Raw genomic sequence first — 14303 nt, 5'->3', positions numbered from 1 at the left:
GGTTGTGCTTTTCTAAATGTCTTGTAATAAAAAATAAATATTATAAAAAGTTATAAGAAATCTTAATAGCGTGTATCAAATATCAAAAAAAATGTTATGGACCTAAATGAATTACTAAATATTTTATTAAATCTCTTATATGAGTGTGGAATCTACACAAATTACATGTGGGTGGATCTCACATACATGTAAGAAATTTGATAAGATATTTGATAATTCATTTAGATTACCAAGCGTAACTCCAAATAAAATCTATATAAAAAAAAAATGGTGCATTAAATGCATAGTAATTGTGGTAGGAGAGTAGCTATGTTCATCACAGTGGTGTTAGTTGACACCACTAAATTTCAAAAAATAAAATAAAACAAAATTAGTTTTGAAAATTTTTTTTAAGAGGCTCAAAATCTAAAATTTATTTGGTTCATAATTTTCTCAAAACTATTTTCAATCATTTTTACTATCTCATCTCTCCTTCTCTTATATCATATATATATATATATATATCAATCAATCACTTTTTCTCTCTTATCTCTCTTCTCTCCTTTTTTCACATTCTACACATAAATTAACCATTCTGAAAACTTTACATATTGACCCCGACCCTCCCAAAAAAAAACTCGCTCTAACGATTTTGATATCCCAATATTTTGTTTTATTTGTAATTTGACTAGTTTGGATTGGTTTTGTCAATATAATTGAGAATGTATGAAATTTATAAAGTATCATATAAATGTTAATATTGTTTAGTTGTGTAAAATTAAAAATATGATATAATGACATTGATGATGATGTTTTGCTAAATAAACCCAAAATTCCTAACTATGCCATTGAGTTGTGGTACTATTTTTCTGTAGGGATCAATGTTGACTATTTTTTGCAAAAAACTTTGACTATCAATCCATACATACTCCATAATAGTAGTTGTTTTCAGCTTGCTCCCTCTTAAATGAGTTTCCACCCACCAACCACGATCACCCTACCGGACTTTGTTTACCATATCCTTTGTTTCCATGTGCTTCACTTTGAATCCAGGTGAATGCTTTAAATAATTTATTTATTATGTTTATTAAAAAATAATTTATATAAAGAATTTAATTAATCGAATATCAGTAATCAGGATCAAATTATTTTTTTTAAAAAAAATATTCTTAAATCATATTTCTCTTTCATATTTTTAAGACAGATATAATTCATTCTTATAACTACTAATAATATACTTTATTAAATAAATAATCTTATGAACGAGAGTTTTACACAATAAATTATTCATATCATGAAAAAGTATTTGAGATGGGCGATTGAAGGGCACACACACTACAAGGATTCCTTGACTAATTGATAGATGAAATTGGTTTTTTTCACGTGCTTCCAAATTGTGTGGGAAAAAAAACACACATGCACACACTTGCTGTTGGTCTAAATCAGTAAAAACTCATTCAAAAAGCGTATTAATCCCGCCTAAAAAAGTTATGATTTTCAATGTTTTGGAGTATATCATAAAATCTGTCTATTTTGTTTTAAATCAACAATGATTCAGAGTATTAGTTTTGATACTCTAATAGAGTACTAATAACATGACAAGGGAAAAAAAATCAAGATTAAAACATCACATCACAATGTGTGAGACTTACTATCAGCTCATTAGAACTAGCTTTAGAACTTACAAATTAAAATTTCAAAACATTTTTCTATTTTAAATGGCCGATATGGATAGCCCCAAATTACAGCCCAATATTTTGACTCTCTGGACCTACAAATTGGCAACCCATCTAATTCTCTGAAGTTTCATAAAAAGGCCCAAATGATAAATACTTCTAATCACCCAAACACCATGGTCAATAAATCAGCCAAGCAAAAGCTTTTGTGTGGGATAGGCTATTAGTGGGTTTTGGTTATTTTAATTTGTGGAAAAAAGTTAGGTTTGGAATGATGTTTAGGCTTTTTTGTATGGGAAAATGTGTTTGGAATAAGTATTTTGCCATTCTACCGTTGATGTGACACTTGCAAAATGACATTAAAAATTAAAGTTTTTGGGGTATTTTGGTAATTTCCTCAGGGGCTGCCTCTTCAACCTTCACCTGTTGCACAAAACTTTTTTTTGGTTATATTAGCCTTTTTTCAATGTTTTTATTATTGCACTGATTAAGCCCCATTTGTTTTGGGTATATAGGTAGAAATTGGATTAAGATAGAGGTGAAACTTATTTAATATTATGTTTGTTTATAAATTTGGAGAAGGGATTGAGATAGGAGAACAATAGTAACTGTTGTGTATCAATTGGAGGTTTATTATGGACTTATTTTTATGATCCAAACCGTTCATTTTATAAGATTTGTTGAGTACTTTATTCTTACTAAAAATCATATTAATCGGATATCAATAACTATATGATCAAACCGATTAATATGATTTTATAGGAGGTTTATTTTTATTGATATTCGATTAATATGATTTTTTTGTAGGCATGAAGTACTTAACAAACCCTACAAAATGACAGTTCGGATCATAAAAATAAGTCCATAATAAACCTCCTATTAAGGCACAGCAGTAATCCCATTTCCTTGAGATGGAGATCCGAATTTGGTTGGGCTTTAGGAGGGGGATTGAGATGGAGGAGGTGGAGGTGGAGGTGGATGTGGTCTTGAAAAAACAGTCTGCCGAACTATTTTTATTTTTGTTTTTATTTTTTACATGTTGGGCATTTTTTTTTTTAACATTAATGTTTATAATGTTTTTGTATTTTTTTATTTGTTTTATTATTTTATAGAAAAATAATTTTACGATTCCTACGCCAACAACTATCATCAAAACAAACTCAATTTTACTTAATCTCTTCATTATCAATTCCTTCACAATTAATCGCCTCCATTAATTCTACCACTGAAAACAAACGATACTTAAATTAGCACCCAAACCAACATCTCAAATATTACTCAAAGGCCCAGATATTCACCCACTTAGTGGTAGCAATGGCATAGTAGAGGTGGTAATGTTGGGGTAAAAGTGGTGTTGGTGGTGGGTTAATGAGAGTAATGGTAAGGAGTGTGGTGGTGATAGTAGCAATAGCAATGATTGCATTAATAGTGGTGGTGGTAATAGCAAGATGGAGGTGGTTGGGGGCGATGATATTAATAAGATCTTAATTGGAAAATTATTTTTTATCTTTTAAAAGTGGAAAAATATTTTTTAACTTAAATAAATTTATTTTCTATGATAAACACATAATATATATATATATATATATTTTGTCAAACAAACGGAGCATTAATAGAAAATATCATTTATAACGTGAAGAGTTTTTGTTAACATGTAAAGGATTTTTTTTTTTTTATCGCGAACATGTAAAGGTTAAAAAGTTTAAATATTTTATATGAAAATACATGTAATAAAAAATTGTATAATGTTTTTTTAAATACTTTAATATACATTAACAAGGCCCAAGAAGAAAATGAAAAGGAAAGGGACAGAAAAGGAAAGAAGGTCACAATTATGATGAGTAGATGTGAAGCTGTTGTTGTTGTTGTGGGCAAGTGTTGGGAGGACTTAGCAGAGGGGTGAGAAGCATGTAACCTCTCAACCCAATTGGCTCAATTTCTTTTTCTCCCCATGTTGTAAGTTTTCTATTTTTTTTTTTTTTGAGTTCTTTTGATTGATTGATTATTATGGTCAGAAGATAATACTAAAATAATTATGTTTTGTTTCAAAGCATTTTCAAGACAGACAAGCGTGTTGTAGTAATTGTAATCAGCTTAGTTGCTTTTCTGACTTATGAAATGGGATGACTGTTGAATCTTGAACAATATTTTACGTGACTCTCTCTCTGTCTCTTTCTAAGTTTCTTGACCATTTTTTTTAAAAAAAGGTCATGACAAGTGCTCTTGAAGTTTGAGGACATATGTTTTATATTTTTATAATTGTTTAAAATAATTTAAATAAGTGTACATTTTAATTTTTTATAAAAAAATATACGAAAAAGTAAAAAAGTGATAGGATTTAAAAATAAATAAAAAAAATAAAAAATATGATTATATAACGTACCCAAACAAATTTAGATTTTATCATAAAAATAAATAATAACTTTGAAATACACGTTCATAAAAATTATATAATTATAATAATTGAATGAATTTAATTTTGTTTAATGAATGCCCCCCATGTACAACGTATAAAAATCAACAATTCAACTCACAAATGATTTTGATGATGGATCTCACATCCTAAACAGCACCCAATTGATTTTTTTTTTTTTATCAATCGATAAATGAGTAATTATAAATTTAAGAAGTATACTGTTAGCCTAGGGGTGTAATTTTGGCCCGTGGCCCGCGGGCGGCCCGAAACCCGTCCGCGGCCCGAGGTCAGCCCGGCCCGAGCCCAAGCCCAGCCCGATGCCTTTGGCCTGGGCCATCATTTTGAAGCCCGACCCAACCCTTGACCCGCTCAAGGCCCGCCCAAAAGCCCGGGCCAAGGCTCGGCCCACCCCGATGCCCATTTTTTTTAATGAAAAATAATAAAATTTTGGTGGGAAAAATTAAAAAAAATTGTTTAGGCCCGCCCAAAGCCCCAGCCCAAGCCTGAGACCTCGCCCACTGGCCTGCCCAAAGCTTGAATACCCCTGGGCCTGGGCTAGGGCCTGGGCCTAGTTTTCTGGCCCGTTGGCCGGACCGGGCCGATTTTTTGACGGGAGCCCGCAAGGCCCGACATAGGCCGGGCCGGTCCAAAATTACACCCTTACATTAGCCCAACAATCACCAAAAAAAAATTTACAATCACCAAATCCATCAACTACTACAAGCCCACATAATCCCCAAATCAAACAACTACCGCAAACCCAAACTTTGAAATGAATTCTCAAAAAGCCCAATCTTTCTTGTATTACTCCAATTTTTTTATGGGATTTTTTCCAGTCGGTCCTAATAATTGAATCTATTATCTATTAGGTCTTAAGTTTCTATCTCATGTATCAGGAAGTCCTGTTATATTTTTTTATTTCGATTTTGCCCCTACTACCAGCTGGTAAAAATCCTTATTTAAACCATCCCAAACACTTTATAAATCTTTAATTGTTTATAATATTTATTATTCATTAATTTTTTTCAATTTATATTAACTTCTCTTATGATCATTTTTCCAAAACTTTTCTTCTTTCTCATCTCTTTCTCTCTAGAAAATACCACCATTGTAGCTATGGCCATGGCCATCCACCCGCAACCACCATCGTCGTCTGTCACTAACCACTGCTACCGCCACCGATCACCACCATTACCTTTGCCAGCCACTACCACCACCATTGCTCACCAATCATCTCTACCGTCGCCAATCTATACTTCACCATCTCTCAACCGTTTGACTCGCTCGCCCAACATTGTCGTCTTCTTTCGTCTTTGCCATTACCGTCGCTTTTTTTCCATGCTCCATCTACCATCATCGTCGTTCTTCATCAATCATCAATCCACCATCTTCAACATCGAACTTCACCAATGGCTTCTGAGAGGGTAATTTGTGTGAAGTTTGGGCCAAGCTAGGTCTGGATAGAGAGTGGGTTGAGCTATGGGCCGAGGTAAATAGGCTTCGCGACTAGACCTTGTTAGCTCGGTCAAGAATGGCTGCAATTAGCTCGGTTTAAGTATTTTGGACCGAGGTCTGAATGAACAAGGACCAAGCTAGGCATTACTCATGAATGCGCCGAGCTAACTGTGTCCGAAGGTTAGTGGTAGATTGGCTCTTTTGTCGTGCTATCGTGGTAAAACCATCTCACTTGGTTAAGCAATGAGGGGGGTGTAGAAAGATAAGCATTACCTTTCTGATTCCTAGGAGGATTCTACATTGGAGAATAAGAGTCCTACTAGGATTGTGCCAGGCAGAATCTATAAAAGCTCATAGCAGGACATATGTACAGGTACCACAATCTTGAATCTCAAATACACAGAACTTTTGTCCATTGTCTATTGGTTGACTTAGGCATCGAAGAGGTACCCGGCACACACCTGCCGGCTAGCTCACATTTGTGTTTTCAGGGAGTAAAACGACGATATTTGGAGGAGTACAAACTTGATCAACAAGATTATACGAGAAGATTATTTCGTGCTCGTACAATTGGCGCCGTCTGTGAGAATTACACAAAGAACAAAACCTTTCGATCGAGTTTTCCTGTCTAGTTGAAATCAATGGCTCACAATGAAAACTTGCCGCAATCTGCTATTGATGGGCAAACCCCGGAAGGGGGTGAGAGGCGCGAAGGTTTACCTTCTATCCCACCCATGGCAGAATTAGAAGCCCAGTGACGGAACTCCCGAAAGGACACACGAAAGAGAAGGGACACTAGTCCCCGTCACTCTCAGAGTCCTGAAAGACAAAAGCAAAGGTTGGATCCTCAAGTTCTGGAGGATCGCGTGAGGAAGCAAAATGAGTTAATAAGAAGGATGGTGGCAGACATGGAGACCATGAAATGCCAGATCAAGGAAAAAATGGTGGCGACAGAAGGGGGATACAAAGGCAACACGCCCTCTTACCACTCGGAAGATGGTGACAGACATGTCACACCATCACAAGCAGAAAATAAGAGCCTTAGAACAGGCGACACTCAATCAATAACTTCCGGGACTCGTCACTCTAGGTCTGAGAGAACGAGGACTAAAAGGTCATATACAGAGGGAAGCAGCTATCGGCTTTCGCACACGCACCAAACGACATCTAGGCACACAGAGTTGCCTAGGTCAACGGACTTGCGATCAGTGCTAGAGGAGAGGGCCTGTTGGAAGGAGGACACCAGGGCTCGTGACCCTCGTAGAGTTTCAGCCTTGCAGCGATTGGCCCCTAGGACACATGGGAGTGTCAAGGTAGGGATGCCAATGTCACACCTTGCTTATGAACCAACGGATAAAGCATTAGCAAGGTTGCAAAGCTCGCCGTTCGTTCCGGCAATTGAGAACGCAGCACTACCCTCAGGCTTCCACCAGCCCAAATTCACTACTTATGAGGGGAAGTCAGATCCTTACATGCACTTAAGCCACTTTCGCCAAGTTATGACAGTATACCGGCGAAACGAAGCTTTAATGTGTATCCTGTTTCCATCCAGCCTGGGCGACCTGGGCCTAACTTGGTTCGAAAGACTGCCGGAAGGCAACATAGCCTCGTGGGCACAATTGGCAGAAGCATTCGTGACTAGATTTAGAATGAATACCAAAACACCCGTGGATATCGACCAGCTACTCTCCATTGACATAAGCGAAAAAGAGACATTTAGGTCTTACAACAGTCGCTACTAGGAGACTTTCAACCAGATTGAGGATTGCCCTACAAATCTCACCATCGCACAATACAAACGAGGTTTACTAGTCGATAACAAATTGAGGGACTCAATGACAATGATGCCACCCCTCACGATGGAGGCCCTAATAGAGAAAGTGCATTAACATATCAGAATAGAGGAAGATAGCGTCCGTGCTAAAGCCAAATCTGGCGCAGCAGCAATACCAGATAAAAAGACTACAGCAAAAGTCAACACGGTAGAACAATCAAGCAGGAATGGACGAGGCAGGCGAGCCAACAGAGAGGACCCAGAAAAAAGGAAGTTAAGAGTCCGCACTGCCATCACCACAGTATTCAATAAACCTCTACCGGATTCTTAGCGAAATACGTGATGAACCCTTCGTTCGACGGCCTGCCAAGTGGGAGAAGCACAAAGGGGCTATAACGAGAGGTCCTGTTGCACCTTCCATGATGAGAAGGGGCACCGAACTGAAAATTACACACCATTGAGGCAACATCTGGAGGAGTTAGTGGCTGCTAGACACCTAGACCAGTATATAGAAGGGGGAACACAACCAACCCCCAGGACCTAAACAGACCAAACGGGATGCCGGTCGACGGTCCACCCCAAGGCATAATAAACGTTATACATGGGATCGTCGAACTTGAACGGGTATGTGAGCTCAGGGGGATGATCAAAAAGGCTGAGCACCAGGGCCAGAGTAGACGGCCTTCTGTTTCGTTTTTGTCAGCCAACCGATGTGCCTCCTGAGGAGGTTCCGATCGAGTTTAAAGCCATGGTTGTTTTTGTACTCATGCTAGTCTCTGTATGTGTTGTAAGGATAGGTCTTGAGATATAATACTTTGTAAATATTGGTGTCCTTTGATTGGCATGCTTATGTATATATATAAGTTTTGAAATGTTCCGTCTCATGTATGTTATCACAGCTCATTGGACCTTGTCTATTTTGTATTATTGCTTCCGCAGCCCCTTATTATTTGCTAATCTGTTCAGAGGCCTTTGGTAATCCACGGATTACTAGCCGATCATGGTGCTAAACCCATAGGGGCGGGTTTGGGTTGTGATAGTGTGTGTGTAGTTTCTATATCTTCTAGATCTCGCATCTCTAGATATGGTTTGCGATTGGTCGACGGCGACAAGGAGAAGAGGAGAGGACAATGGCAAGCAACCAACGACATGGCTGGGTTGATATGCGGTAGGTGATAAATCGGCGATGGAGTAAGGGGCTGATCTACAAGAGACGACGACGATGGTAGAGTAGAGGAGAGGAAAGAGATGGCAACAAATAGGAGATGAAAGAGACAATGAGCAAGGGGCGAGAGATGGTGGTGGTGATGACGATGGGAAGGAGAAGAAAGAAGTAGGCGAGATGAGAAAAAGAAAGAAAGAGAGAGAAAAAAAGACAAGGGCCAGATGAGAGAGAGTGAGAGAGAGAGAGAGAGAGAGAGAGGAGATGATCAAAAGAATGAAGATTTTTTTAGTTCAACATGAGTGAGATTTTTTTTATTTTTTTTATTTTAAACATAATCTGTAGACGGATTGTGGATTTGCGCGGGTAGATTCAGATCTGACCCAAACCCAATTTTGAATGTAAAAATAGACCCGGACTTGCCCTATTTATGCATGCGGATAGGTTAGATTTGTGCGGGTTGCGCAATTGGATAAACTGTTACTGGTTAGGAGTTAAAAAATCATAAATTTTTGCTCTGTTTGATAGAGTTTTTGAAGTTTAATTTTATCCCTTAATTTGAGTGTGTTGTTTGGTTACAATTTTAGAAAATTAATTCCATGCTCGCTTTTCAAAACACTTTTCAATATCATATGTCACATCACTCAATTCAAATTCTTTTCAAAACTCATAACTAAACAAATTTTTTACACTTAAATCATAATTTCAAAACTCACAAAGTTAAAATACAACTCTATTATCAAATCATAATTTTAAAACTCTATCCCACGGAACCTTTATTATTCTTTGGTTTTTAATTTTTTAATAATTTTTAACTTTTTAATTATTATTGTAATCCCCCATACGTGCACTAAGTAAAAAATCAAACAAAATCGACCGCTATGATTTGAATCGGAGCAGGTTGCAATTGTTTTAGTTTTCGGATCAGCCCTATATCTTTCTCGTTATCTCTCTTCATTCACACAACTAACATGGGGATTCTATCTTGGTGGGGAGGAAAGAAGGAGGCTCCATCCTCCTCCGGAAGCAAACCCACCCAGAAACCCGTCCCGAAGGACAAGCCTTTGCCCCAGCAATCCGAGGTCCCGGGTATGAACGGCGCTGTGGAGGTCATCCGTTCCGGAGCTCCGCCGCCCGACGTCACGGTCTTCGAGTTCGGGTCGGTAGCCACTTCCACCGACAAGGTCACCCTGGCCGGGTACTGTCCCGTATCCGACGAGCTCGAACCCTGCCGCTGGGAGATCTTACCGGCCAGTGGCGACGATGCTCCTCAGTTTCGCGTGGTCTTCTGAGAGGGGGCAAAAATTGCTATGGATTGGGCTTTGAAAAGCCAATAGACCCAAGTGCAACCCATATATTTTAGGACTGGGCTGAGCTGACCCATATTTGTTGAACTTTTTTGATAAAATGTATCTATTAATAATACTATATACAAAAAATAAAAAAATAAATCACAAAAAATACTTAAGAAACAATGTATGGTCCTCACACCCAAAAAGTATTTGGATCCATCATTGTTTTTTGTTTGGTTTGTTTTTTTTATTGTTTTTATTAATTTTTTTTAGGGATTGGAATGTCTCTAGTCCGATTACAGACTGAACTGTCCGGTCTAACCCAATAAGCTTACTTTTGGGTTTCATTTTAATGATTAAAATCGTTCATATTTTAGAATTTGTCGAGTACATTATCTCTGCAAAAAATCAAGTCAATTAGATAACGAAAACCATGTGTTTAGATCAATTTTGTACGAATTGTTTATTTTCTGATTATTCACTTTTTGTCATACAAAGCTGATCTAAACATATAGTTGCCATTATCTGATCGATTTGATTTTTTTACAAGACTGATATACTCAACGATTTTTAAACTGTGAACGATTCGAATTATTGAAATAAAATCAAAAAATGAATCCACAAAATTCAATAACAACTCTCCAATCGGACTGAAAAAAGGCATAGCAATGGCAGTGTTAAGTCCAAGTGCAAAATAAACAAGGACGCACTGACCTACTTTGTTCTGAATTGGTATCAAAATTCAAATCAATCAAGCTTTTATTCATTAGCATTACTTTTACTTTGTACTTATGATGGAACTTTGAATTTAAGTTAAACAGCCCTTTTATGCGTGTGAAAATAAAATTATTTCCAAGCACATCAACCTAGTGGACTATGGTTTGCATTAGTACCCCCACTCACTCAAATTTTATTCTTCCCTTTCCAAGGATATGGGTCAACGTTACCCTCTTCCATGTTCCACACCCTACTTCTTTGTCGCACAATTTTAATATTTTATTTTTACTTCGTTCATATTATTTAATCTTTATAATATTTCTTACCTTCATCCATCAAATCTTAATCTTAATCCTAATTCGTCAATTACCACCTATGCCACCACCATCCCTTCCAAACTTGTCTCCTCGTCCCTCTTTATTGCATCTTGCTCCATTTCTTTTTTTAAATTTAAAAACTTAGTCATTCTCATCTTATTCTTCATAGTTATATTAGGGGGGGGTTTATGGTGGTGAAGGATTGGAGAGGGCGTCACGGTTGTGGGGTTGGGAAGAGGTGGCAATAGATGGTGGTGGTTTGGGAAGAAAGTGTAGTACGATTGTCCTTGACAATATTTTGTTTGAAGGATACAGTTAAAATTAAAAAAATTAAAAAATTATGTGAAATGAGAGGATTCATAGTGTGCAAATAGAACAAACCCCTCCTTAATTGATTATCCCATTGAGGTTCACACAATTTACCCACTTAAAATTGTGAACCTCAGTGAAAGAACTAATAAGAAAAGAGAGTTATATTCACCAACCTTTAAAGTGAGGGAAAGAAAAAAGTAAAGTTTTATTTAAGTGGATATTTAAAAAAATATTTTCAAATTAATGATAAATTTTACAGACATTAAAAATTAAAATTAAATTTTATTTATTTATGATTTGATAATTAATTTTTAAACAATCTTGAGATGTGATTTCCCCAAGAAAAAACAAGCAATTTCCCGAGAAAGTGACTAGAGGGAGAAGACTGAAATCATTTTTCCCATCATCAGCAGTGTTTGGAAGATTTTTTTGTGAGAAGAATTCACCCATCCGTCCACTCACCCACGATGCAAAAACCATTTCTGGGTCTAAAAATCTAAACCGTGGGCTTGAAACTGTGAGTATGGATTGCATGTATGTAAGTAGGGGTATCAAAAATAAGTGGATGAAGCATGATCATGATCATGATCATCACCACTCTCCTCTGATTGACCTAAAATTGTACCTCTAAAATATGGAAAATGAACTGAATCTTTAAATTGGTGTCTTCTTCATCTGGGGTCCCACCCCCTTTGGTGAGTAAGAAGTGGTGGACACATTGATTAAGACACCACAATCCATTCTTCCAATGTCTTGTGCCATTTGAATATTAAAAAAAAAAAAAAAAAAAATGTCTTGTACCATCATCACTGATGAAATGCTATAATTGATTAAGTGAAATGTTATGAAATAGAATTATCATATCTTTTTTAGGATAATTACATGTTAGTGGGTTTCAAAATAAAAATAAAAATAAATAATAATAACTAAAATCATAATTTTTTTCATTATTTTGTAATATTTTTTTTAAAAAAATATCCTATGAAGAGTAATTTTTCCTAATTTTTATTTGTAATGTATTTTTTATTGTTATTTTAATCAAACCAAATGTAAAAATAATTTTTTTTAATAAAATAATTATTTTATTTCATTTTATTCTACTGAATTAAACACTACCAAGAGTTTAAATTGAGTTGATTTTGAGTTGTTGGGTTGGCAACAGAGGAAACACCACTCTCTCATTGCTAACAACCCTCTTGAACGTAGGGGAGGGAGCAATAATGAAATTTCAAGACCATGACAATTGCCCATGGAGATTGGTTGGTTGGGTGTGCCCCCTCCTGAAAAAATTACCATCTAATATGATTGAATAACAATAATAATATTATAACTTAATGATTATGTTTATATAATGTGTTATTTTTTAGTAACAAATATAAATGGTAGGATATATTTAATCAATATAATTATAACATATGAGATGATAATCATAATATGTTATAAAAATATGAAATTGAACGACACTGTTTCGGCTGTAAGCCCATTACAAGTCCCGTTTTAATCATTTCAGCCAGACATTATGCTTTATGACACCTTGTGTAGATTATTTATATAAAAAAATTAAGTCGATATGATTTTTGTGCCTATATAATTTTATCACATTTGTTTTCAAAAACTATGTGATCTATTTTCGAAATCATTCTTGTCGTTCATTTTTTCAAAGACAAAAGTAATAAAATTATGTAATTTAGTTAAATCAACTTGATTTTTTATGTAGATGATTTACACAAAGTAATTTAAAAAATAAATGACTCGAACGATCGACAAGATCCGTAATGAGTCCTACATACCCAAATAACGTCGTCCAACTCTACGTTAGATAGGTTTCAACCAAAGTTAATTGTTAATTTGTTTAAGAATCAGCTCAGTCCTTACCACATTATTATTCATACATTTTAAAATTAAGTATTACTAAAAAAATGTATAAACGGTGGGAATTTATATTTCAAGTCATGTAAGAACTTTTCTATTTCTATTCAACAAGCCATTTCTAAAATAAAAAGTAAGCTGTATTTTTAAAAAAAAATATTTTTACATTTAAATAAAATGTGACTGTGTTTTCAAAAATAATTATAGATTGATGAAAAAGTTTAACATTTTAATAATTAAAGTTCATAAATTTTACCATTAATTTGATTTTTTTTAAAAAAAAAATTCACACTGAATTGTTATTTTCCAACTTTTATTGTCACTTTTACAACATTTAAAGGGGTCCGTGACTATTGTGACTTTTGCAACATTTAAAGGGCTCACATGAATGAATTTTTTATTTTATTTTTAGAATCTAAGAAAATTTATTTATTTGGTAATTATTACAAAAAGTTATGTTTCGGTTATGGAAAAAGTTTTTAGGGTCTTTGAAATTTTTGTCTTTTTTGTGAGAAACTATCCTATTACTATTATAATGGCGTACAATATTTATTAACAAAAAAAAAAAAAAAGAAAAGACTTTGTGAAATTTTTTAAATTATTAACGGTAAAGTTGTCTTTACACAAAATTTTCCAAAAAGTAAACATACTTTTTACTTTTAAGTTTTCAAACCAAAAGTAATTTATTTAGAAATTGCCAAACTAGGCTTAAGTTCAATATTGTTTTGCCAATTTAAATTCTTCCCCCTTGCTGAAGAAAGTAATTCATGCCGACATGAAATCATTCACATGGCCTGAAAAATTTTCATGTAGGTTAATGTTAAAAAAAAGGGAAAAAAAAAAAACCCTTTCTATTGCCTACCTAAATAAATAAATAAATATTTGAAGGCATTCTAGAATGCATCATTTTCATTGTCTTAAAAAGCATGACTTGGTATGCTAAATCCAAATCACATCAAAATTTGTCCCAAGTAAAAAGTATCATTTGGTTAGTTCCTCATGCTATCATTAATTTACAAATACAAACCAAAGAAGTTTGTTTTGTTCACTTTTTGATTAGGTCTACTGTTAGGCTATCTCTAATCCTGATTTAGATTTTTTACTAATAAGACTTCAATAAAAATTTAAGTAAAACCTTTGTCCACATCTCGAGTTAGACAATAATAAATATATTAAATCATTCATTTAACTGAGACTCCTCACAATCTATACATAAAGAAACAATTATCAAGAATGTACTCTACTATTAAACTAGAATAATCTTAGAGATTTTAAAAATTTTATCAAAATTTTTACTAAATGTGTGGATTTCACACCCATATAAGACATTTGGT

The 14303-nt window shown here is 34.9% G+C and overlaps 1 protein-coding gene across 1 annotated transcript; it reads left to right on the top strand.

Moving 5' to 3' along the window:
* Positions 1-9433: 9433 nt before the first annotated feature.
* Positions 9434-9754, top strand: LOC145805356 (uncharacterized). The gene has a single exon (XM_082900478.1). It carries the CDS (start codon positions 9434-9436, stop codon positions 9752-9754), a length of 321 nt encoding a protein of 106 aa, XP_082756604.1.
* Positions 9755-14303: the final 4549 nt, after the last annotated feature.

Source organism: Camellia sinensis, chromosome 13 (assembly GCF_055761805.1).
Source record: "Camellia sinensis isolate YWXY chromosome 13, ASM5576180v1, whole genome shotgun sequence".
Classification (NCBI taxonomy): Eukaryota; Viridiplantae; Streptophyta; class Magnoliopsida; order Ericales; family Theaceae; genus Camellia; species Camellia sinensis.
Note: the sequence above shows the minus strand (reverse complement) of the source record. Positions and strands in the feature narration are given on the sequence as shown.

Coding starts and splice junctions, on each gene's coding strand:
- LOC145805356 (XM_082900478.1), top strand. CDS start 9,434: ATGGGGATTCTATCTTGGTGGGGAGGAAAGAAGGAGGCTCCATCCTCC.